Source organism: Asterias amurensis, chromosome 15 (genome assembly GCF_032118995.1).
Source record: "Asterias amurensis chromosome 15, ASM3211899v1".
In the NCBI taxonomy this organism is placed as follows: Eukaryota; Metazoa; Echinodermata; class Asteroidea; order Forcipulatida; family Asteriidae; genus Asterias; species Asterias amurensis.
In genome coordinates this window covers 2,301,702-2,327,410 of record NC_092662.1, presented here as the reverse complement: position 1 = coordinate 2,327,410, position 25,709 = coordinate 2,301,702, and the positions used below count along the sequence as shown (strand labels likewise).

Genomic DNA, 25,709 nt, shown 5'->3' with positions numbered 1-25,709 from the left:
GGACTTGCCTCAAGTCCCAATCCCGTGCCATCGCCAGAAAACTATTTTTTTGTGATGCTGTGCGTTCCCCCGGGACCACTTGACGGCGAGCGCGCACCATCATACGGCGTGTTTGCTTGGGGACCTCTCACACGAGAACGGGACTTGAATCAAGTCTACTGAATGCAAGGGCTATTTATATCACCCTAGAGAACTCCCTGACACGTCATCCATGTTCTACTTTAAACTCAGGAAGTTCCTAGTTTCTGTTAAGGAATCCTCATCCACAGAGCTATCATGAGTCCCCACGAGACACTGGGCATAATTACCGTTGCCCATTGTGAGTCAGTCACAAAAGGCCATTAGTTTTCAGTCCCATTTTTGAAGCTACTTTGTTCATCGTAGTTGATGGCACTAACGTTTTGTATGATCTTAGAACAAACGAAAACCCTAAAAAGATGAGATGAGTCTTTTTGGCAGTGTGATGGTTAAAACATTCTTTAGGCCTACTAATAGTGGTGAATTTGCTTGCTTTAGTTGGTGATGGTAATTGTCAGCATTGAACTAGTGGAAACGACTTCATCAAACTTTCTTCGAGTTTACGGACACTACGTCAACTTTTCGGTTTCGCCCTGCGTTCTACAAAAGCGTGTGGTTGACTGGACAAAAACACTTATAACGAACAAGCTTCTTATGTGATGTGGCGTATGCCTATCAGCAGCAAGAATTGAATGTAGGCATAGCCTAAGATCGTCTTGAGTTGTCTATATTTTCAGAGCAAACACTTTGCTCAAAGAAGAGTTCACGTGCGACCGAAAACCTCACCTAACTCACCATAGGGCACATGCAAAGTTTCAAATCTTATTTTTTATAAGACTATCTTGTGTGTTGTTCCTGTTCATCCTCAGTACATAGCGATAAGATACAAGGATGTAAATGATGATCCTTGTGGAAATCTAAGTGTCACGACAACGACATTTTCGTGTACTTTCAGCTGCTGCTAAATCTCCTAAAAAGGATAGAGCAGGGAGCAACCAAGTGCGTCACTATACCTTCGAGACCGACTAGATGCCAACAAAAAAAATCGAGATAAAAATAGATCCAAGGACCAACAGTCAACGTAAACTTGCTGCTCAAAATAACCACAGGAGTCACTATCTTTCTTGACACAATGATTGCCAAACACTTTAGGAGAATTCCTCATGCATTTCAATTTTGATATCAGCGCTATAGTTCACAGTGTCTACTTTGTAGCTATCCTGTGTGGTATCATATCCGGACCTAAGTGAATGTGTGATTTGATTTTTGGGCGGGAAAACTTCAGAAGAGAGACAGTTATTTCAAGATGATGAACACTGGGGAGAATGTGAGAAGTCTGATCGCCGACGTAGGGGTCAAGCTAGTGTGCCTCTTAGTCCTGGCCGGTCAGTCAGCCTTTCTTGACCACATCCTTATCCACTACGGAGAGGGAACCGGGTTTCGGCGTGGCTTCGAATGGATCATCATCGACGCAATAGTTTTGTTATTCTGGATTGCAGCATTTGTGGTGTCCAGACGGCAAGCTGGCCACCCGGTCTACCCACTGCCAAAGACAAAGAAAGATTTCTTCTATGAGTTCCCATTTGCCTATGCCTGTTGGCTCATCTACGCCTGCGTCTTCGTTGCCAAAATCATCCGTATCATTCACAACATCGATCTTACCGGTGTGCACGAAGGGTTATTCAGCCCTATCGTTCTAAAGATAGCGGTATCACTGTCCGCCATTTTGTTTCTCTTGCTAACGCACAGCCACCATGAAGACGTCAAGAAAGAGGAATATAGACTTCAAGTTCAGAAGCTCGGCACTATGGCTGGGTTGGCTTTGCTGGACAGCGCCGATCTACTGGACATGATTGTGAGCGGTGATGAACAACATATCCTACCGTACCACGTTCGCTCTGCTGTGGTCGCCTTCGGGTGTATCTGCTTCGTCTTACCGTCCATTCCGCTCTTCGCACTCCGGGTCCTCGCCTCGAAGCAACCGCGCTTCCCGAGCCAACCTCGTCCCAAGCCCAAGAAGAAGAAGAAAGACCGAAACCGGGGCGAGCGGGAAGAGCCACCCGAAGAAGACAGCCACTGGGAGGGGGCTTTCCTCCTCAAGTCGGTACTCTTTCTCCTACTTGTGGACATCCCTTTCTTCGCCATCCGATTCAACCTGTGGTTGCAACAGGGAATGACGGCGTCCGTTTTCCTCACAAAGAACCTTTTCATGGTGGTCCGAGCGGCACTGGATCTGGTCAACGAGATGCCGCAATGCATGAAGCCTTTGGAGAAACGGGACAGACCACTTCTTGAGCTAGGCATGGTGGTTCGAATCAACAAGTAATCGGGCTGGACCCCTTCTTGTCGAACATCAATTACAAGTGTATTTATATAAATAAATGTAAATTTCAGTTGTAAAATTTGCCACAGATTTTGTATTAGTTAGTGTCAATTCAAATAATTGGTGAAAGTGACACAAAGGGAGACGGCCAACATAGTGATAGATAGCTCAGTTGGTATAGAGCGCCGGCACGTTAAACTGGATGTCGTTGGTTCAAATCCCCCTGTAGTCAAATTGTCTTTATTCATTCATTAAGTCATTAGTGTGAAGACAATAACTGTGAGAACATGGAGTTGTCAGCTAAGATAGATCCGCTTTTAGATAAACGGCTGGAAAAGTGTATATAAAAAAAAGTATTTTGAAAGAGCGAGAATATAAAATCCTGTGTATATCCCCTAGCATTTAAAGGAGCTAGAGAAGGTGAGTGGTGTATAATAGTTTAAAGTTGTACTTAAAGTAAAACCTGTACAAAAGTAAAACCTGTATTAATAAAAAATGTAGCATTACACCAAATGACATTTTAATAGACCTTATGCATTGACGTTATCCAGCTGCCATCTTTGAGGTCAAACGGTGACGAGATAATCAAAACGCACATAGATTGGCCAATGAACAACCTCCCTTTGACCTCAAGGCGAGGGCGCCGTACTGAAATGACGTCATGCGCATAAGGTCTATACTGAAGTCAACTTTAAATCGATGCTGTATTGGCCAAGCAGGCACTTAGAACTCATACAAACATTAGTTTATTTTCAGCGATCCTTCGCTCTGCAAACGTAGGTTATAAATGGACGATGTGACCTGTGACATCATATGTTTACAAAAGAGCCACCAAGCCTGGACTTCCAGCAGGCAAGATTTGTACACAGCTCAATGGAAGAAAACATAAAAACAACATTTATGAAGATTGCATTGTCCAATTTTTATCAACTTTGGAGATAATGAAAGGGGGCACATCTCAAAACGTGTACAGCTTTTACTTCCTATATGTTGCATTTATGTTGAAATTATGACACAAAATATAAACTTTCCCATATGACCAGTGCAGTATCTTGCCTGCCAGACTAGCTTAAGACTTCACAAGGTGTAAACAAAGTTCACACGGTCTTGTGTAATTAAGCACGAAGGATAAACAGTGAATCCTGAGACACAAATTACGAACCAAAACAATATTAACACTGAGTGAAATGTAAAATTGACCTGTGAAAGAGAGATAGAACATCTTGGAGGATGCAGGTAATTTGGAAACCGACAGAAGCATTTTAGGGACCCTCCAGTGTGATATCCCCGTTTCCAATGGCAACTATTTTTGTACTGTGTGGAAATAGGCTTTAAATAATGTGGTTTCGGGGTCGCAGAACTTGTGATTATGTGACACGCGCAAAGTTGCGGTTTGGTGTGTAGGAATCCCATGCTAATATTTGGCAAAATTAAAGGCACTGGACACTATGGGTAATGACTCAAAAGAGATATATATATATATATATATATCAACCCATAATCATTTAAAAATGTACCCAGTCAGTTTCCCTTGTGGTTTATTATTTGATATATATATCTGTATATACTAGTATATGAAATACTTACTTTGAAACGAGCAACGGAGAGCTGTTGATGGTAAAAAGAGGGCATTGTGAGGAACGACACTCTCTAAAGTAACATAATATTATATATGTTTTGAGAAAGAGGTAATTTCTCACTCGAACACTTGAATCTGAAAAAGACTTCAGACCTGGGGGCTTTTTTTCAGGCATCTGGAAGCACATAACAAGGGTGCAATAAGGGTGGTTTTTCTTTCATGATTTTCTTGCAACTTCGAAAAATAATTGAGCCCAAATTTTCCCCAGTTTGGTTTACCTTCTGTATATTATTTTTAGGATACACAAAGAATACTGGTCTGTGATAATCACCAAACGTGTCCAGTGGCTTTCAATTATTGACAATGCGAAACATCAAAGATGACAACGCAAGTCACACGTTTTTGTTTATAATTAAAGATGAGTCCATACAGGAGTTAGACAATGGGGAGATTTCCAATTCATTACTCTCCAAAACTTAGCTTCTTAAACTTAATCCACTCAAGATTGAGATAACTTGAATAAGATTTAAAGCATACGCCGATCCAACCAGGGGTGGGGTGAGGGTCTTATGGGATTTAAAAACAGGGGGAAATGACTCATGGTCTTTTTTAAGTGATGGACTGCAGAGTACTCATCCGTTATAATAACACCTCCGGGCTGGAATTATGAGGTTAAAGATGTTAGGACAAAGTGTATTCTGCCTCATACGGCAGCCATCTTGTTATTTTTCCCTCCTTTAAATAGTATGTCCTCTCTTGTGAACTTAGCACTTCTCGAAGGCAGTGGACACTATTGGTAATTACTCAAAATAATTATTATCATAAAACCTTACTTGATTACGAGTAATGGGGAGAGGTTGATAGTATAAACATTGTGAGAAACAGCTCCCTGTGAAGTAATGTAGTTTTCGAGAAAGAAGTAATTTTCCATGAATTTGATTTCGAGACCCCAGATTTAGAACTAGAGGTCTCGAAATCAAGCATCTGAAAGCACACAACTTCGTAAGACAAGGGTGTTTTTTTTTCTCTCATTATCTCGCAACTTTAATGACCGATTGAGCTCAACTTTTCACAGGTTTGTTATTTTATGCATATGTTGAGATACATTAACTGTGAAGGCTATTCTTTGACAAATACCAATAGTGTCCACTGTCTTTAATGCTATGTTTTCTATTAACAAGACTGTGACCACACCCAAAGAATGAAGACGTTTGTATTTCTAAAACAATTAAAATTATAAATATAGTGACGAACATATTAACATGGTTTAACTTGTGTACTTATTGTTTGTCAATTTGTGCTTATCTACATTAAATACCAGGACCAGATTTCAAATGGCTACTTATGCATAAAAAGTAGCCAAGGGCAACCAATCATGCTTACCAGAATAAGGTTACCAGTCCCAAAACAATCCAATTGTACATTCTGTGATTGGTATCATTATGCTAAGTTTGCTTAGCGGGAAAAAGTAAGCAATATTTGCTGTTTAAACAAACAGCTATATGAAACTGAGCCCTGGGTCTAATTTCATAGAGCTGCTTAAGCAGACAACAACATCGCTACCAACAACTTTCTGCTAAGCAAGCATTAGCTGGATACCAGTCACAAATAATACATGTGACATGGGATTTTGGCTGGTAAATCCTTAACTTTGGGAAGGCACTAAATACTAAACTCCACAGCGGTTCGGCCCATCGGAGAATATCCGAGCAAGAATGACCTTATGACGTCATTTTGCATATGCTTGCATATGAAAATATTAACAACCAGGTCCTAGTGGTTAGTCCACTCTTATGTAACAACTCCCCAAACCTGCTGCTACAAATGTACTTGAATAAAGAGGTCTGAAGCAGTGCTTGCATCTTTTAAACATGAAAATATAAACAACCAGGTCCCAGTGGTTAGTCCACTCTTATGTAACAACTCCCCAAACCTGCTGCTACAAATGTACTTGAATAAAGAGGTCTGAAGCAGTACTTGCATCTTTTAGACATGAAATCATTAACAACCAGGTCCTAGTGGTTAGTCCACTCTTATGTAACAACTCCCAAAACCTGCTGCGTGGGGGATCGTCGCAAACCGTGCCGGAATGTTCCGAGAGCACACAAAAAGTTCCGAACCGCTGTAGAGGTTAGTTTTTAGTGCCTTCCTAAACTTCGTAAGCCTCTATCGTTGTGCTTAGCTACTTTTTGTGTCTAAGCAGCTATATCAAATTGGGACCTGTGTGTAACTACTGTTATTAAAATAAGATAACTTTGTACTACACACTAAAACAAACCTCAAAAAACACTTCTTGAATTGGCCATTGAATTTATTACGGTTTGACCCACAGCACACATTATGCATATCAATATTTATAATAAATAAATTGTTTTCTCTTCTAGAAATGTACAACCACTGGTTAATATAGTCTCATGCATAAAATGTTCTCAATTTACAGATTGAGAAATTAAATTTAACAGCCTAGGAATACAAAAACTATAACTATACAGAAGACTTCAGCTGTGGAGTTAAACCCCAAAAGAGTACTGCACAATTTCAAGAGAACTTTTTTTTTCGCTAGATGACCAAAATGACCAAAATGGTAACAGTTAACTGTTCTTATAGTATAGCGTTTTATAATACCCAAAGGGAATCCCCTGTTAACCCCAAATGACAACTCTACCTCTAAACCACTTGTGCATTAAGAATCAAGAGCGACTTCTTTAGACAACATACATGTACATGGTTCTATCTGTGGTAGGATTTCACTGCAGTAAGCCCGGTTCATACTTCCTGCGAATGCGAATGCGAAGCGAATTTGACGTGAATTTGACGTCACAACCCTCCTTTTGCACCTGTATTCGCAAGTGAGTTAAGCAGAGTTCAACTGCTGCGAATTATTCGTTGCGAATTTGTGACGTCAACATTCGCATCGCATTCGCATTTGTAGGAAGTATGAACCGGGCTTCAGTCATGATAAAAACAAACTTTGTTCATGCAACCTTTCACATTATAGGTGTCCCAGTCATACACAATTCCATCCACCTTATATTGAATATACATTTAACTACATTACAGCAAATTGTGACTCTACCGAATAGGCAAAATTTTGAGAGCTGTTTAAAGGCAGTAGACACTATTGGTAATTACTTAAAATAATTATCACCATAATACCTCACTTGGTAACGAGTAATAGGGAGAGGTTGAGAGTATAAAACATTGTGAGAAACGGCTCCCTCTGAAGTGACGTAGTTTTTGAGAAAGAAGTAATCTTCCACGAATTTGATTTCCAGACCTCAAGTTTAGAAGTTGAGGTCTCGAAATCAAGCATCTGAAAGCACACAACTTCGTGTGACAAGGGTATTTTTTTTAATTTCATTCATATCTCGCAACTTAGACAACCAATTCAGCTCAAATTTTCACAGGTTTGTTACTTTATGCATATGTTGAGATACACCAAGTGTGAAGACTGGTCTTTGACAATTACCAATAGTGTCCACTGCCTTTGAGCAGAAAATATTACTCAAGCAGCTCTATGAAATTGGGCCCCTGTTGAGCATAGCATACCACCACAAGAGAAATACTTCAACAATTGAAAATGACTTGTTTCTGGCATGCATATAAAAAGTTATCCATGTACAGTGGCCAATAGTCTATGTAAAGAAACCAAACAGGCGATGCTTTAGTCTAAAACGTCACGTCTTTCATTTGAGGTTTTTAGTAGAAAAACCCAAAATGATATCATTGTCATCTAAAGCTCTGGTCATACCAGAATAAATTTAAACCTATAACAGATGTTAAATAGGGATAAACAATTTTAATTTGGGTTTAGCCCTCACAGCAATGTGTGTAAGTACTGAATACTCCCTGTGAAAAAACCCCAGACAAAAATAGAAAATGAAGTACAGAGGTGGACGTTTAATATTACTCTACAAAAGAAACCAAAGCAGTACTGACATTTCTTCCTTCTTCAGAATGAACCCAATTAAAAGGTCTCTCCAACTCGATTCCATTCCCCTTTGACCCCTGAACTATGACCCTTCAACCTCTTACCCAACGACCCTTCAAGTTCTTACCCAATCAGTGCTATCTGTACTCATAGCTTCCCCTGTAACCATAATCCTGTGACCCATGGGTCTGGTACCCATACCCCTCCTGCACTGGCCTGCCGTATTCATCCACAGCTGGTCCTCCGTAGACCTCTAGGGGTTGGCCGTACTCGTCGATTGCCTGACTGCCGGGGACGTACGCGACACGAGAGTCCGGTCGGAACTCTTGGCTGTACCTAAGATACAAGGAAAGAAACAGAGTGGTCAGCAATGGATGTATCTGTTGTGTCTGATTTAAAGGGAAGGTGGTGTCGCTTGGTGACCACTCCTAAAATATACAGCAATCAAAACTTACTTGGTTAGAAAGTACAGCAGCTTTGGATTGTATAAAGCATCTTGTGAAACATTTCACTTCAAGTAGTGTGGTTATGGAACAAGTTTTTATCCCCAAAATTGGAATTTGAGATGCGTTACAGTCAGAGATACTTCTCTGAGTTTGGCTCTTCAAACTCTGGATATTCTTCCTGAATAGACTTACCGCCCTGGATTTTCTGATGATATCTCAAACACATGACCGCCTTTTAAAGCCATTATACACTTTCAGTACAGAAAAAAAAGTTCACAGATTTACAAATAACTTACAGGGTCTACAGAAGAAGGTAATGGTGAAAGACTTCCCTTGAAATATTATTCCATGAAATGCTTTACTTTTTGAGAAAACATTAAAACAATATCAATTCTCGATAGCGAGAATTACAAATTTATTTTGAACACATGTCATGACACGAGGAAACGTGCGGAAACAAGGGTAGGTTTTCCCCTTATTTTCTCCCGACTCCGATGACCGATTGAGCCTTAATTTTCACAGGTTTGTTAATCTATATAGAAGTTGTGATAAATACTGTTTACCGAAAGTGTCCAATGGTTTTAAAATGAAATTTTCAGAGATAGACTTTCATGAGATACCAACCTGTTCCCATACATGGCAGAGCCTGGGGACCCCATGTAGTCTCCGTTCTGTACGTTGCCGTAGTCGTCAACATAATCAGGAGTTACTACACCATCGTACATCTCACCATCATCGTAACCTGAGCAGAAAAAACCAAACCATGGATTATTATCATCAATACACTTAAGCCCGGTTCATACTTCCTGCGAATGCGAAGAGAATTTGACGTGAATTTGACGTCTCACCCTCCTTTCGCAGCGATTATCGCAAGGGAGTAGAGCAGAGTTCAACTGCTGCGAGTTGTTCGTTGCGAATTTGTGACGTCAAGATTCGCTTCGCATTCGCATTCGCAGGAAGTATGAACTGGGCTTACGTCTTGTCACGTAAGGTGTCATGGTCAAGTGGTTTAGAGCGTTGAATTCAAATTCTACGTTACTTCAGAGGGAGCTGCTTCTCACAATGTTTTATACTATCAACCTCTCCCCATTACTTGTTACCAAGTAAGGTTTTATGCTGATAATTATTTTGAGTAATTACCAATAGTGTCTACTGCCTTTAAGATGGGTCGTCAGTTTTACCATTGTGATTTGTACTATGATATCACGCTTTGCTTAGCAATTATGATTTGCACTTAAGATCAGTCCTAACTCTTTGTGAAATTTAGCCCAGGCGCATTGATACGGTTATTGTAAAATGCACTAATTATTAAAGTAAAACCCAATTATTATTATTGACTACCATACCTTGTTGCTCATAGAAGAGGTCTGGTCTATCCAGTATATCCGATTCCTGTATGTAAGGACCATACCCTCCGTCTCCTCACATCAACCCATGGTTTTTATACCCCTCTGGTTTTTTTAGCCCCATGTTTATATTAACCGAACCCGTCACAGCCCAACGACTGTCAACCGTACCTTGCTGCCCATAGAAGAGGTCTGGTCTATCCAGTATATCGGATTCCTGTATGTAAGGACCATACCCTCCGTCTCCTCACATCAACCCATGGTTTTTATACCCCTCTGGTTTTTTTAGCCCCATGTTTATATAAACCGAACCCGTCACAGCCCAACGACTGTCAACCGTACCTTGCTGCCCATAGAAGAGGTCTGGTCTATCCAGTATATCGGATTCCTGTATGTAAGGACCATACCCTCCGTCTCCTCACATCAACCCATGGTTTTTATACCCCTCTGTTTTTTTTAGCCCCATGTTTATATAAACCGAACCCGTCACAGCCCAACGACTGTCAACCGTACCTTGCTGCCAATAGAAGAGGTCTGGTCTATCCAGTATATCGGATTCCTGTATGTAAGGACCATACCCTCCGTCTCCTCACATCAACCCATGGTTTTTATACCCCTCTGGTTTTTTTAGCCCCATGTTTATATAAACCGAACCCGTCACAGCCCAACGACTGTCAACCGTACCTTGCTGCCCATAGAAGAGGTCTGGTCTATCCAGTATATCTGTTTCCTGTATGCAAGGACCATACCCTCCGTCTCCGTACATCAACCCATGGTTTTTATACCCCTCTGGTTTTTTTAGCCCCATGTTTATATAAACCGAACCCGTCACAGCCCAACGACTGTCAACCGTACCTTGCTGCCCATAGAAGAGGTCTGGTCTATCCAGTATATCGGATTCCTGTATGTAAGGACCATACCCTCCGTCTCCGTACATCAACCCATGGTTTTTATACCCCTCTGGTTTTTTTAGCCCCATGTTTATATAAACCGAACCCGTCACAGCCCAACGACTGTCAACCGTACCTTGCTGCCCATAGAAGAGGTCTGGTCTATCCAGTATATCGGATTCCTGAATGTAAGGACTGTATCCTTCGTCTCCGTACATCAACCCGTCACTCTCGTCCATCTGCTGAGACTCTACCATCTCCAACCACTGAGAGTTGTGCCATCGGAACTTCTCCAACTTGATCTTCTTGGCCCATTCTTCGTCAAATTCCTGTCGGGAAAAGTGGAGGAACAAGTTAATACCTTAAATCATGCAGAATTCAGTAATATAGAAGGAGATATTGCTTTAAAATTTCTGCTAGGCAAAAAGGAGCGGGATATCAGTCATAAACGTTATATTTGACATGGCATTTTGGATGGTAACCTTTCTGTGGTAAGCAGAATTATTCTGAGCTGAGATACTTGTTTTGATTAAGCAGCTCAAAAGATTACTAAGCTTCACACAATTTTGCTTACTAAAAAAATGTTTTCCTTCTAGAGTATCATGTTATACGGATAGTTAAGTTTGCGACTGGTTCCATGATTGTTTTTGCTAAACATAAAGTTTTCAAACTAACAACACGCGGCTACTTACCGAGATGATGTCCAGCGTGTTATCGCACACTTTGCGTATCTCAGGATTCTTATCATGCATGAGATCTATCAGGTAAGCAGGGGCCTCTGAAAAACCACGGTTAAGGAATCATCCTTGTTGGTACCAGCCAAAAAGCTTAGTCTGCTAAGCAAAAAATGACACATTTTCTCAGAATGTATCTTCTCTTAAATCAGTTACACATGTGCCCTTGTGCAAAGCCATAGTTACTGCGTAAAAAGGTGGGCGGGTAGTGCATTCTGCTCTACCAGCCAGGCTCCTTGTGGATGTTATCCATGCCTACATCCTCAAGGACTGTGAAGGGGATAACCCTGTTTCAGCCCAAGGAGTAGGTGGCAACTTGTTCCTGGTAATAGTTGATTTGGGTCAATAGCCCAAATCAGGTGTAGCCCTCACTTGTCAGGTCTGACAACTGCGGTTTTGAACGATAGACGCGCTTATGACAGCTTGCAATGATTGCGTCTACACAGTACACAATCAACCCTCCTACTGTCTGAATGATTTTTTAATGATAGCTGAACTACGCCAGCCTGCAATATTAAGTTATATGGTGACTTGAAAACAAAAGGATACGAGTTTGTTTGATGATAACTTCCCTTGTTGCTTCATGGAACACCATCTGGTAGAAGACGTAAACAATCTGACAAACAATCTCATCATCCTCTTGCTTAGCTGTAAAAAACAAAAACAATTCAAAATAGTTTAATTTTGAAAATCATAAACACCAAAACTATAAAAATATTTAGAATGCCCAACATGCAATGAGCCTTTTTGAGGTATGGCGAACGTGATGGGGGTGTACTGTTTGGTTTGGGTGTATCCACACAAACTTACCTAAAATAGGCGGAATTTCTTGCTGGGAACATGTCAAGTGTAAACAGAAACAAAATTATCTGATGTTCGAGTAAGTTGTTGATAACTCACCATTGAGTAGTTCGATAAGACTATGTATGATTCCAGATTTAGCCAACATGGCCGCACACGAGTCGTCCATGGCAACCGTTCCAACCAACATGACGACTTCAAGAACCAAGTCATCCTCAGCCGCACCTGAACAGTGAACAAAAGAATTCCAAAGATTGAAGTTGAAGGTAGGGCCACAATAAAAGTCACATAAGAAAGTTTTTGTTTCATAAAGTTTTGGCTTAATAAATGGTAACTTGCTGAGGAGGCGTGTCTTGACCGAGCGGTCTAGGGCGGTGGACTAAAGTTCTGTAATTTACAGATTGCAGGTTCCAATCCTGGCCTGGTCAGTAGTGACATTTGTTTCAAGGCACTCTATCATATTGCTTCTCTCCACCAATGAGTACAAATGGGTATAGGTGAGAGCTAGGGACTAACCCGATATGGACTTGCATCCTGTTCAGGGGAAAGAGAAATATTCCCAGTCGTTTAATGCCAAGGAAATTGGATATAAACACCTGCTCAATGAGCCATATTGGCTTGGGACAGACTTTCCTCTTTTTGCTGAGAAAATAGCCACAAAATGTTGAGGTATATTCACAAGAACGTCAAAACAAAAACCAAAAAATCTTACAGAAGACTCAATTGACCCAAATTACCCGACGTCATCATCAGAATAATCTTGGATGCGCCATTAAGGTGGTCAATGTCGCTGTGCGTCATTCAGTGTGAAGTGCGCATTTTAGGCGACACGACCTTTACACGTTAACATATTGACCACCAAAAGGGTGAGCATGACAGTTGCAGCGTGTGATGTGCATGCAAGGGGTCAAGCCTTACCTGGTTTTAATTTCTGTGTGATCCACGAAACTAGTTTATATTCCTTAAGGATGAGCTCATAGTCGAGATCTGGTATTGTCATATTGGCTAGAAACCCCAGGGCTTCACAAGAGCGTCTTAACAAAAACCAACCAACCCTTACGCAGAAAGAATATATTTCCTACCTGGTTCTAATTTCTGTGTGATCCATGGCACCAGTTTATATTCCTTGAGGATGAGCTCATAGTCGAGATCCGGTATCGTCAGATTCGCTAGAATCCCCAGAGCTTCAACGACTAGTTCCTCATCATCGGAATTCTTGACCACGCTGGCAATATCGCTGATGTATTCCTGGTAATACAGAGTGGAAAGACTCAATAATAATTTTGTTTATCTTGGATTTTTTTGTATTGTTGTCATGGGTACATCAATCACAAGCCTCGGCTTTTAGGATGATGCATTCATGTCCAAATATGGAAATAAATGTTAAAGGGAAGGTACACTATTGGTAATTGTCAAAGACCAGTCTTCTCACTTGGTATATCTCAACATACGCATAAAATAACAAACCTGTGAAAATTTGAGCTCAATTGGTCATCAGAGTTGGGAGAAAATGATAAAAGAAAAAACGCCCTTGTTGGACGAATCTGTGTGCTTTCAGATAGGAAGAAAAGACTTCTAACTAGAAGTCTTTTATTATTTTAGTGAGAAATTACCTCTTTCTCAAAAATTACGTTACTTCAGAGGGAGTCGTTTCCCACAATGTTTTATACTACTAACAGCTCTCCAATGATCGTTACCAAGTCAGTTTTTAAGTTAATATTTGTTTTGAGTAATTACCAAACAGGTACCTTCCCTTTAAATAAATTGAATTGAAGATTCAAGACAGGGCATCAGCATTAATATGATGTATCTCGCACAAGAGACGGTCAGTTTAAAATATGGTGGAAAGATTCATCCACGAACCATTTTCTCAGATTCAAATGTTTTTTTTATTGATTTCTGACCAACGGGGGCATTTCAGACAAGATAATCATGCCGGATGCTTCATACTATCCTCACCATCTTTATAACAAGTAAGATTTTGGATAGCAATTTTAACTTTGTTATTTATTTATATTTGGTGGGTGTCGTTACTGAAAGACTAGTCACTTGTAACTTGGCACTGAATCATTTCCTTCCGCTAGATACCAGTTTTTAAATACTCACAATGAACTGCGTCTTTGTTGGGCCATCATGCTGCGAGATGTTCCGCACCATTTTCAGCAACAGCGCGTCCTTGAAGCGCAGGGCACGGCGCATCAGGAGTCGCAGGCCGTTCCCTTCGCAGATGAGCTGCGCGTTGCGTTTGTTGCAGGCTAGGTTGATCCCCAAGGAGACCAGTTCCAGTTCGATGCTCTCTCCCTGACTCTCAAGAATCATCTTCATAACCTGTGGGTGAAAAAGTATTGAATTCCATTGACAACTTAGAGCCGGTTCCACTGAAGGTCGACTATGACTCGAACCCAGGCTGGTTGACCATTGGTTGACTACTGTAGTCGACTATTTGGAACCAGCCTCATGACCAAGGTTTCTTCACTGGTCCCAATAGCCTATTCCATGCTAAAGCGTACTTTAGGTGCCAATGCAGACGGCAGCATTCTGTCCGGCCGCCTACTGGCTTGGTCTCTGTAGGTCACCTGCCTAAGTGTTTGTGGCTATGTACCTCATACAACCATCTTTGTCTGAATAAAAGTTCACTATTTTTTTTTTTTTTTTTTTTTAATTTGACTGAGCGCCTGACAGCCGCCACTCAAATCAGCTCTGTGTTTGTTTGCTAATTTCTTAGTATGTGTCTGTTTTTCTTTGTGTTGTGTTTTGTTTTTGTTTTGTTTTTGGTTTTACTGCGCCTTGAACACCCAGCAGGGTGGATATGTGTCTTATTATTATTATTATTATTATTTCCAAGATGGATATTCCCTGTTCTAACGTTGAAAAATCATTAGCCGCATATGCTTTGCAAATAAACGGGTGGGCTCATAAGTATTTTTCAAAAAATAAATTGAAGACATTCATTTCATATAAGTTGTTTATAAAAAAACGCTTTTACATATCTCACCATTGGTATGCAGTCTGTGTAGGTGAACATTGATTTAGCTTTGTCGTCCATACTGATGTGATACAAGATGCACAGAACAATCAGACGGTGGTTGTCGTTGGCTGCAAAAAATAAAGAGTACAAAATATTATCTCAATATCTTCTTCAAGATGTTGAACAGCGAAGGGAAAAAGAGTAAATTTATACAGTTATTACCAGCGGTTAACAAAGTGAGGACTTACCCAGAAGGCCTACAAGTTTTGGCATCAAGCCAAGTTTGATCATCTTTCCTCGGAGGTCGGTATCAAAAGAAAGATTCAGCAACAACCGAAGGCTGATGTTCAGCAAATCCTGCTCACAAAATTCACGAGAAAATAAGGGAAAAACACATCGATTTTAAGTAGATATTTGGATTTTTAAGTAGATTTTTAGATAGATTTTTGGGTAGTGTCGTAGATTTTTTGGTAGTGTCGTGGCCGAGAGGTTAAGTGCACCTAATTCAAACTCTGGTGTTTCTGATCAGCAGAGTGTGGGTTCGAATCCCCAGTCGTGACACTTGTGTCTTTAAGCAAGACACTTAACCATTGCTTCGGCCTTCGGATATAATTATAGATAAATCAAGCCAGGAAATGTCTGTTGCTTTTACGGAAGAAAAGAAAGGATCTAAGTACTCACCTCATGGTCACATGGAATAAGCTTGGCCAACTTCTCAATAATTTGACGCTGTGCCTGAAATTTAAAAAAAAGGTGTTCCAACTCTTAGCAAGCTGCTACATATCTTAATACCAACTGTCTTATGTCTCCGAGATGGTATTTTTACCTCTTTTGAGGAAAATCTGAAGGAGCAGAGGCATCAGTGAAAAATCCTGATACCTCACAAAGGTTTATCAGACACTTGAACAATGAGGGCGCACTTGGAATCACTACAGTAAGACAGCTAAACTTTGAACACTGAGGGCGCAACAGTAAGACCCCCAAAAAAGGAAACTCACCATCTCTGCTTTATTCTCTGAGAAGATGCTGAGTTTTTTGAGGAATGAAACCACGAGGATGAGGAGTTCGTAGTTGTCTCTGTCCAGCGTCTTGAGGAGTAACGGGACGATGTTCTTATTCCTCATCTTCATCTCGACCTTGGTGTCTTCGGCCAAGTTCAGCAAGAGGTAATAAGAGACTAAGGGGAAGAAACAACCAGGATGAAATTCTTACTTAAAAATATTTCAATTTTAATTCTAATTTTATTTTATTACCAGTGCAAAACTCATTCGGAAGTCACTTTTCTAGAACTCTATATTTAATACAATATATTTTTAAATATTTTTTTAATTATGAGAGAATTCATTTGGAAACGTCTGTTTTCGAAAGTTCCATATTTAATAAATTAGTTTTTTAAATTTTAGGAGATCAAAGGGAAGGGCTACACTTTACTCGATCAAATGCCACCAGGGGCATGTTGCCACCTGCTACTCCTGCGGCTGAAACGTGGTTACCCCCTTCACAGTCTGTAAGAATGTAGGCTTAGGTATCATCCACTCTCCCAACCACTTTTCACTAACATGGAACCACCGGGTTTTTAAGCTACTCTCTGGTGCTGGACTTTGCACGATTTTATAATTGATTCTATATCTGAAATTGTTTCAACTTTGTGTTTTTTTTTTTACCTCTGAGTAGCTGCTCTTGTTTCTTCAGGAGACCGTGGTACTTCTTCATGTTCTTCTCGTAATCTTTCTTAGCCTGTGGACTTTCCTCTGGTGAGATTGCGGGTTAAGGATTCTATAATAACCAAAACATAGGCTCAGAACCGCAAGCTTGTTTAGCCTAAACATACTGCTGATAAAATTTAACAAAAGATTTGTGGGTTGAACAAAGAATTTTTTTTTAATAGAGCGGGATTTTAACCAACGACCTTCAGACTAATGTGCTGGCGCTCTTTCAACTGAGCTATCTATTTTAGGAGAAATCAACTTTAGAGAAAACAGCAAATTGAAATCAAAGGATATCAGCTTTTCTCTTCTTCTGCAGTTCGTCCACCCACAGATCATGTCGTTTGATCTCGTGCTCCACGATAAACATCACGAGGGCGCCGATCTTGAAGTGCGCAATGACGCTGTGGAACTGGGAGAAACTCGAGAAGCAGAAGAAAACGTAGACGATGTTGGTGGCCAACTCGACGCTTCGCTTCCAGTCCTCGCGGAGGACTCGTGCAAGAGCCCCAAGAACGGTCTCTGGAAACGGGGAAAAATAAATAGTGTCTTCATAGATTCCATACTCTCTTGTTTCTTTGGACTGACGCAACTTTGGACAGTAAGGTTGGTAGCAAGTCCGAACTGGGAGTGAACATAAATTGTATTTTCATTTCAAAGGATTACGCATTGAGCTTTGACAGACACACAAAATTCCAGTCTAACAATCCCCGCAGCTTACCGTTCTGAAGAATCTCCTCCAAGTTGTCCGGATTCCTAGCGAGCTGAAGCAACAATGCCGTGCCACGGACCTTCTCAGGTATGTCTTCATATAAGAGCTCGATATAATCCTCCACATCGTTGATGTTTGCTTGCTCATCAAGCTAAGAAATGATGGAGGGAAAAGTATGCACGTCAGGGTGAGACTTGATGAATGCGAAAAATCATGAAAAATTGCTTGCACATAAACATATGTCTTAAAGCTGGTAGACCACAGCAATTTCTAAGAACATGATTTAATAGTTACCTCTGTTCCTTCGTACGGTGGAGGGTCTTTTAATCGTCCCGTCATCACACCCTTCTTGGACCCAGCTGTAATCATAAGAACAAAAATTGCGGCATAGTGAATTGGAACATTCGAGGGCACAGACAGAGCTACTAACACGTGCATCTTGTAATCGGTGAGATCTTTTTACAACAATCAGGAAGATACTAAGACTTGCACTCAACATAATCATCCGTGATTGGTGAAACCAAAGATATCATTCTTTATTCCCAATGCAATTATTACCTTGTATCAAATTGATGTATCTTGTTCACTCGGCTGTCATATCCCCACCCGAAAGTAAACAACAACACCATCAACAACCCAAAACATTAATGAATGCAACTGTTCCGCTAACTCACCAGAGGGCGCTGTTTCCTTCCTGTTCTGGAGGTAGTACAGTAGTTGTTCTACCTCGGGTAGTTTTGAGGGATGAATCAGCTTGCATTTATCCACCACCTCCCTCGCCAAGACGGCAATGTCGGTGGCTGAGTTGAGGCTCCGCACTCTGATTCTGCAGATGCGACAAAAAACAAAAACAAACTTGTATTGGATTTTCAATCTTTAAGAGATAATGTTTACAGTGCCTATAATTGGACACATTTTGCAAACTGACCAAAACGTAGAACAGTACAAATGGGCTCTTCTCAGAGCGAGCCATCAATACCCAAGAGATTTTACATTGTCACCGCAACCCTCACTCACTAATGAAATGGAAACTCGCACGGTAAGCGCAACATCGACTGATAGCAGCTCTATAAAATTGGGCCTCGGTGTAGCTTCTTACGGGTAAGATTTCAAATATGGAGCTCATATTAGGCTTGAACTTTTCAATTTTCTTCTGGTCACTCTCTGACTCTGAGGAAAATGAACATTTTCTATTGGAACTTTGCAAAAGGGCAGCAAATCAAAGCACAGGGCACCATGGCAGTTGCTGAGAGTGCTTTGGGTTATTTTGAGACCTGATTCTTCCTTGCTTACATTTTCTGGCATTCTTTCCTCTCGCCCAGCATTGGGTCACCAAGCTCCCCCAGGATAGTCGCCTCCAACTCATAGTTGACCACGAGGGCCTTCTCTGTTGGGTGCACATCAATACTTCCTCCCTTCACCTTCCTGTAAAATAATCAGAAACAAGAGAAATATAATTGAAGCACTATGTACCTTAAATAATAAGCATACCTGAACTGCTGTCTGTGCGTTGGTCTCTTAAAAGTAATACTTGTTCTTATATAAACTTTGGCGCAAAAAGGAGGACAGCGCCCCAGTCACTTGGTCTACACTTGGTCTCATACGACATAAAATACAAAATTCACAGGTGATTTTTGTCATTTTGCTTTGCCTTTTTAACTTTATAAAAATTATACATGGGAATTTGTTTGTGTTCGGGTGTTCAAATAATCATATCAAACTGCCATATCAAGGTCTTGGGAGAGAGTTTGCCCGGTAAAATAGTGTCAGTATGACCGCAGATGTCACAAATTATTTTCTAAAGGAGTACAGCGCCCCGGCCCAGGAGAAACTGCCACTTTTCAGTGGTCTAGCCGGCCCCGTCTCCAGCCCCGTCAGGCCCGTGTAAAAATGGAACATCCACGGTCGTGACGGATATTCCATCGACTGAAATCACTGACTGTCGGCACCGTATCTAGACAAAGTGTCGATGTAACTCACCTTTTCAGATATCTTGCATCTTCAGCCTGCATGGCCATATCTGGATCTTTCGTCAATTTGAAAGATCAAGACATGGCTCGGTGACAAAACGACGGTTTTTTGAGTTACTTCTCTAGATTTTCTTCAAGCTCGGCAGCTGCATATCTCTCTCTGGCGGAATGCTTAACCCTAACTATATCCCTCGACCCCAGCTAGGGTCACATGCACCGCCCATCAGGATCGTTTCTACTTTGGAATTATTTTGAAAACGAGGTTGTAATGCACTTTTCACAGTTATCCGTGCGAAGCGGTCCGGTTTTTTACGGTCCCCCGGTATACTGCCCTCAATGTTGAAGTAAAGACCAACGTTAAAGTGGTAAAAAACTTTCTCAGAAGTACACTTCAGAATTTTTTTAAACAAAATAAATCATTAGAAGCCCTTTAAAAAAGGTTTTGTTATTTGAAAAAAAATTACTGGAGGGGCAAAAAGTCACAAATGACGCTAGTTTAATAAACATTATCGAAAATTTCAAAATATCACAAAGTCAAATTTTTATCAAATGAATCATGGAATTTTAACAACCACACCTTTGAAGTGAATATTAAAGGTTATTAATGTTGTATATAGAGCTTCTTATTATATAGCTCTATTCAATTTACATATTTTTTTATCAAATAAATAATCACAATTTTATCTTTTGCAACCACACCTTTAAAGTGAAAGTATTGCCCGTTAAATGTAAAGGGCGCCCTCCCTATCAATCATGCAAATAAGGAGACGCTTTCGATTGCTAAGGGTAAACTGGTGTCTCGACGTCGCACTGCTCGACTACTTATCAATCGTTCCGGGTACCAGTGTAAGTTTTCAAGACAAAATTTTCTGAAAATTCCACCTGTTATGATTGTTCAACCACGACGGAAAATAATCGTAAAAAGGATCAGAAGGCACAGAAACTAAGCATACATGAGGATTTGGTAGAGAATGAGGTACTCCTGGGATTAGGTAAGTTTGATTGTCTTAAATATGATCAATATTGATGTTTTCAGCGTTTATTTAAAAACATTCAGTTTAGCTTATTTTTCTAAACGTAACGGCAGCGTGTGTGGTATTATGTGAATGGCCCAACTGTCAGTGTCACACTCTCACTCTCAGTGTCACTGGCGGTTGAGTTGGTCTGTCTGCTCTTCGAAAATATGTATTTTGATATTTTTAAGGACTTAAATGGAACATTCATTTGCGTTTGAATTTCAATACTACAACTGAGGCAGTGAGACCGAAATGATGGGCTGAATCGAGTTGTTTTAATATGGTTTAAATTATTTAAATTAAAGTTTAAATATTTTAAGGAGGGTGGGTCTATACTCTTGATTGATTGGGATGCGATGATTCACACTCACTATCTATTGTTATGATTGTTAAGGACTGTGTGTAAAGTGTGTAGACTGTGTTATTGTATAGTTGTTAGTCAGTGTCAAATGAATACAGGTATTATACTGTTGTGGGATGTTATGGGATGGGTGGGGCTTTCAGCAAAAAAGAGACTTCTGCCATCAATGATTGTTTCAAAATAAATTTTACAGGCTTTAGTCTTACATTTTTTCAAATGTTAGCGGGGAAAAGTGTCTGTTTCACGCCTCTTCTTTTTCATTCGATATGAAATTTAAAACATTGTTATTTATCTAATTTACCTCAAAGAGTGTCACTTTTTGTCAAAAATGGGTGAAACAGTGGTGGCAGGATACAAAAAGTTGTCCATTAATTCTAGTATAACAAAAAGCGGGAAACTTACAGAGATAACATTTTTATGGTTCTATTTATCATTCAAGTTTTATTAACTTTTTAGATATGTTTTTGTTATTGCTTGAAAATTCCATCTCTTGAAAGAAAAAAAGCTCGTAATTTTCAAGTAGTTGCTGTGAATAACATAAATTACACTTTTTATTTTCTAATCCCGTACTCATATTATTATAAGTATTAGAAGTGATAACGGAACAAATCTAATACGTAGTTCTAGGTAATGTAGGAGTACCAATCCAAATAGTCCTCGTCATGGCGTAACCTGTAAATTTGGGTGTGGCCTTGAAAGATCAATGTGAATAGTATTCAGTGTAATGCTCCGCCCTTGTATGTATCTTATTCATTGTGGTCGAGTCACACCCAAAAAGAAATGATTCAAAGGCCTATTTTTCATATAAAAATCTAAATTTTTTTCATTCTGTTGATTACGTTAAAGTATTAAATGCGAAGCAAGTTTATGTGACCCAACATTTGGTTATGTTTAGCCATCCATGATTTTTAAAACCTATTTTGATACATCGAAAACCGGCTTTGCTTTCACTTTTGCATGAAGTATGATAGGGCTATTGAAAGATAAACACAGTTCAAAACACTAACCTAGGCTTTGTTTATGTAGCAGACATAAAACAAAATGAACGAGTTTCCATTTGACTTCATTGAGTTAAATTTCCTGAGGCAACTGTACCATCACTTTATATCAGACTCCACTTCCTGAACGAGTCTATATGACCCTGTTGTAATAACGTTTTTCTGATGTGTTGACCTATGCCTAGAAATACACAGAAGCCACAGCCTCTGGCCTTGGACTTGGTGCTCGCAAAATTTTTCCATAGACTCTAGAAACTTTTCCATCGAAAGTGCCCTTTGCAAAATGAAAATGGCCTTGTCTTCTCTGAGATGAATTTCCAGGGTTGTTGACCTATGAATTACATCGTCATTACAATGATAACTAATTACATAGAATAAACAAACAGACATAAATTAGGCTTATGAGGCATTGAACATTGATACAAATGACCATAAACAAAACAAATGGAATTTCCAGGATAAGCCTGTGGTTAAAGTGATTAATTGGTAATCTAAATAAAATTTTGATACTTTACAAGTACTTGCACTTCCTGTAAGTAATACAAGCATTTGACAATTCAATTCATTTTGTACAACTAGTGATATCATCTGCAGCAACTTTAGGCTCAGCAAAATACTTAGACTTCAAAACGAGTTTTGTAGTACACACTGATTGTTAACAATAACTCTACATTTACATTTAGTAGCAACTGAGAATTTTTTTTATATCTGCTAAACCAGGGAATTTGTTAACTGTCAAATTTCATGACTCTGCTTAGTGCCTAATTGTGCACTTAAACTCTCTGCTTACTGTGCAAGCTCAACATTTCTGCGCTAGCTTGATAAGTTGATAAGTGAAGAAAAATACACAGGTTAAGAGGAGTACACACACACACACACAAGCAAAAATTATCTGCTAACCTGTAAAACACTTGTACGCTAAGACATAAGCACAGAATTTCCTGCTTCCAGGACCGCTGATTCTTTGCGTCTGGTGAGCAGAGCCATGCAATTGGACCCTAGTGGCCTACTCTGGGACGCATAATCTCAACCATTGACAAACATTAACACTCAACGCCGATAAACAAAAGTTACTGGAGTTTAGCCAAGTTTATTATTAATGTTCAGGAAATATTCATCATGTACCTGAACAGAATGGAATTCCCAAGGCCCGTAAACTCATCAGCAACCACGGCCATCACACACTCTCAAACAGGAAGGAAGCCTTTATTGTTGAAAAAAAAAAATCAACCGAAAGAAAGACAAAGGCCCCTTCGACAAGTTCAGTGAAAGTACATTAATAGGGGTATAGAATGACTGGTTGTACTTCGAAACAAAACAACAAATGGCACAATTGAACAGGAAATACATGTTATTTTGTCATGAAACGATGATTTACGACATTTTTGTTGTGTTCCAATGCATCCTGTAGGCTCTACCCAAATGATCAGTTGTATCCACTATAAATGATGTCATTTTAAAGGGAGGGTTCAACTTTGGTTTAAATACTCAAAAAAATAATGACAATAGGAGCTTTTGATACTATATAACATTGCTAGAAACAAGTAACACCCTCTGAAGTAATGTAGTTTTAGAGACGGAGGTAATATTCCACCCAAATGAAGTCTTCTCCAGACATCTGGGGGTTGTGTAAACTTAGTGAAACACTGCTTTAGAAATAATATTTTTCCTCAATTTAGCTTTTTTTTATTTTATTTTTTAAGCACAAACATCCGTTATTGATAATTTTAAAATTTAAAGGGATGTAATAGGTTTCCCCAACGGGTGTTCTTGCTGTTGAGAAGTTCCAAGGGTGTAGTGTAGAGACTCCATTGTAATGTAACTAGCTCATGTAACTTTGAGGGTAAATGATAGGCAGTCTTCTAAGTTTACAGTCGGGGCAAACATGCTTGACTTTGCAGTCTGGTGTCTGCCATACACTTACATGTACTTGTCAGGTCTTCTTCCCTTTAAAGGGTTTGGGTGTTTTTTGGTACGACACAAAAAAAAGAGTTCACATTTTTACTTTAAACTTACAAGGTTTACAGATAAATGATGGTAGAAAGCTTCCCTTCAAATATTACTTGCTGAGGTCACGGTACTGTACATGTAGTATTTGAGAAATGAGTAAAACTAGGCTATTTCACAAAGCTTATTTTTGTCTCAAAGAGACGGAAACTGTTTTAGCACGTAAAACGGATTTCATAACTCGGCTGGAAACGTTGCTCTGTGATTTCCACTTTTCTTTTCAAAAACTTGGCGGCTAAAGAAGCTGAATTTACTACAAGTTAAGTAAAATATATTACATACATCTTCATTAAGTGAGTAGCGTAAAGGTATCAAAACCCTTTAAAACTAAAACATACTATTTGTCTACTTCAGAAAACAGGTGACCATTTCAGCATGTGTGTGTCACTATTAGTGTTGCAGGCCTGTTTTTTTTCTTTCTATTTCTTTAAAGATGGGACTCATTCGAAAGTCGGGAATTATTCATTTTTCCATGAAAAAGTACTTACTCTGTTGGATGTTATCGCCTTTTTTATTAGATTTTGGAGGAAGAGGAAGTTTTGCTCTAGAAACCCAAACAGTAAATGGGCCATGTGTCGCCTTGGTTGTTTATTTCAGTAAATTATTTAATTACACAAGGTTTTAGTAAGTGCAGAATGTTTTGGCTGGGTATCCATGGGAACGTGGTGTTTTTTTTAGTTTTTTTTTAGAATGAGATGATGGGGGCTTTCTACTCTCTTAGCAGTCAGGAATTTTCCTTGAAGTTCATTTATAACTGTATCAATAGTATCATGCGGCGCTCTTACTGAAGAGTGGGTCGCTGGCCAGATGCCAGTTACAACACCTGATGACCACTGTCCAGTCAAAATACTAAGTGGTTCGACTGGCTAGTTCAGTGTTGAAAAGCATCCCGTTGAAAATAAAGTATGGCCTAGTGAAAACGCTGACAGAGAAGTGTAAAATGACGAGCTAACTGGTCCTGCTGGCTGGCCAGTCACTAAAGACAGTTGAGCGCAAACCCCGATATGACACCATGAAATTGACCAATCCAGTAGGCTTCGCCCACGACGCACGTGTGATCAAGAACACGTGGGGCTCTCCAATGCCTTTCTGCACAACTCTGTCGCGCGCACCAACATACGCGCATGCATGTCCGACCTTAGTGTCGGACCTTCGTTGTGTTGTGATTGGTCAGTACGCAATGGGGCGGAGCTTAATGGATCGGTCTATTGTCACTGGAACAAAGAAAAAATGAATTTGCCTTTTAAAAGTTAACATTGACATTCTGCAACATTTTGGGCTGCTAATGCCAGTTAATGTGAAAATATAATTTTTTCAGAGATCGGCTGCAGAGATGTACTGTTAAAAGTGATCCATGAAGTATTTGACACACAATTCACTTTGTTCTCGTTAACTTTGCAGAGTGTATTCACAAACTTTTGTGCTGGGGGGAAATTCACAAAGAAAATTTACAGAAGAAAATTTGTGTAATTACCCACAGGGAACACACCCTTTAAGCATCTGTGCTTCTAGGATATATTTTCCAATGAAGAGTGAGTCATTGCAAAACTGGTCCTGCTGGCTGGCCAGTCACTAAAGACAGTTGAGCGCAAACCCCGATATGACACCATGAAATTGACCAATCCAGTAGGCTTCGCCCACGACGCACGTGTGATCAAGAACACGTGGGGCTCTCCAATGCCTTTCTGCACAACTCTGTCGCGCGCACCAACATACGCGCATGCATGTCCGACCTTAGTGTCGGACCTTCGTTGTGTTGTGATTGGTCAGTACGCAATGGGGCGGAGCTTAATGGATCGGTCTATTGTCACTGGAACAAAGAAAAAATGAATTTGCCTTTTAAAAGTTAACATTGACATTCTGCAACATTTTGGGCTGCTAATGCCAGTTAATGTGAAAATAT

At 39.9% G+C, this 25,709-nt stretch overlaps 3 protein-coding genes across 6 annotated transcripts in view; 2 read left to right on the top strand and 1 right to left on the bottom strand.

Annotated features, from left to right (window-relative positions):
* Positions 1-1,324: 1,324 nt before the first annotated feature.
* Positions 1,325-2,344, top strand: LOC139948440 (uncharacterized). Its single transcript, XM_071946587.1, has one exon. It carries the CDS (start codon positions 1,325-1,327, stop codon positions 2,342-2,344), a length of 1,020 nt encoding a protein of 339 aa, XP_071802688.1.
* Positions 2,345-6,210: 3,866 nt separating this feature from the next.
* LOC139948269 (kinesin-associated protein 3-like) lies at positions 6,211-19,576 on the bottom strand. The gene is made up of 19 exons (XM_071946370.1): positions 19,435-19,576; positions 18,748-18,879; positions 18,129-18,280; positions 17,749-17,813; positions 17,464-17,605; positions 17,040-17,264; positions 16,701-16,790; positions 16,035-16,213; positions 15,718-15,771; positions 15,285-15,393; positions 15,064-15,164; positions 14,175-14,396; positions 13,151-13,316; positions 12,168-12,293; positions 11,817-11,915; positions 11,226-11,311; positions 10,670-10,862; positions 8,922-9,039; positions 6,211-8,187 (listed from the first exon to the last, which is right to left on the bottom strand). Exons 1-19 carry the CDS (start codon positions 19,470-19,472, stop codon positions 7,989-7,991), a joined length of 2,496 nt encoding a protein of 831 aa, XP_071802471.1. The 5' UTR covers positions 19,473-19,576; the 3' UTR covers positions 6,211-7,988.
* A 708-nt stretch (positions 19,577-20,284) lies between these two features.
* Positions 20,285-25,709, top strand: part of LOC139947890 (contactin-6-like) — a 113,055-nt gene continuing 107,630 nt past the window's right edge. For all 4 annotated transcript variants that reach the window (XM_071945730.1, XM_071945727.1, XM_071945731.1 and 1 more), the window contains exon 1: positions 20,285-20,416. The gene's annotated coding sequence lies outside the window, so the exon portion shown is untranslated. The remainder of the gene's footprint in view (positions 20,417-25,709) is intronic.

Coding starts and splice junctions, on each gene's coding strand:
- LOC139948440 (XM_071946587.1), top strand. CDS start 1,325: ATGATGAACACTGGGGAGAATGTGAGAAGTCTGATCGCCGACGTAGGG.
- LOC139948269 (XM_071946370.1), bottom strand. CDS start 19,472: ATGGCCATGCAGGCTGAAGATGCAAGATATCTGAAAAG. Junction 15,165..15,284: donor AAAACTTGTAGGCCTTCTGG/GTAAGTCCTCAC, acceptor TATTTTTTGCAG/CCAACGACAACCACCGTCTG. Junction 9,040..10,669: donor CCTCTTCTATGGGCAGCAAG/GTACGGTTGACA, acceptor TTTTCTGCTCAG/GTTACGATGATGGTGAGATG.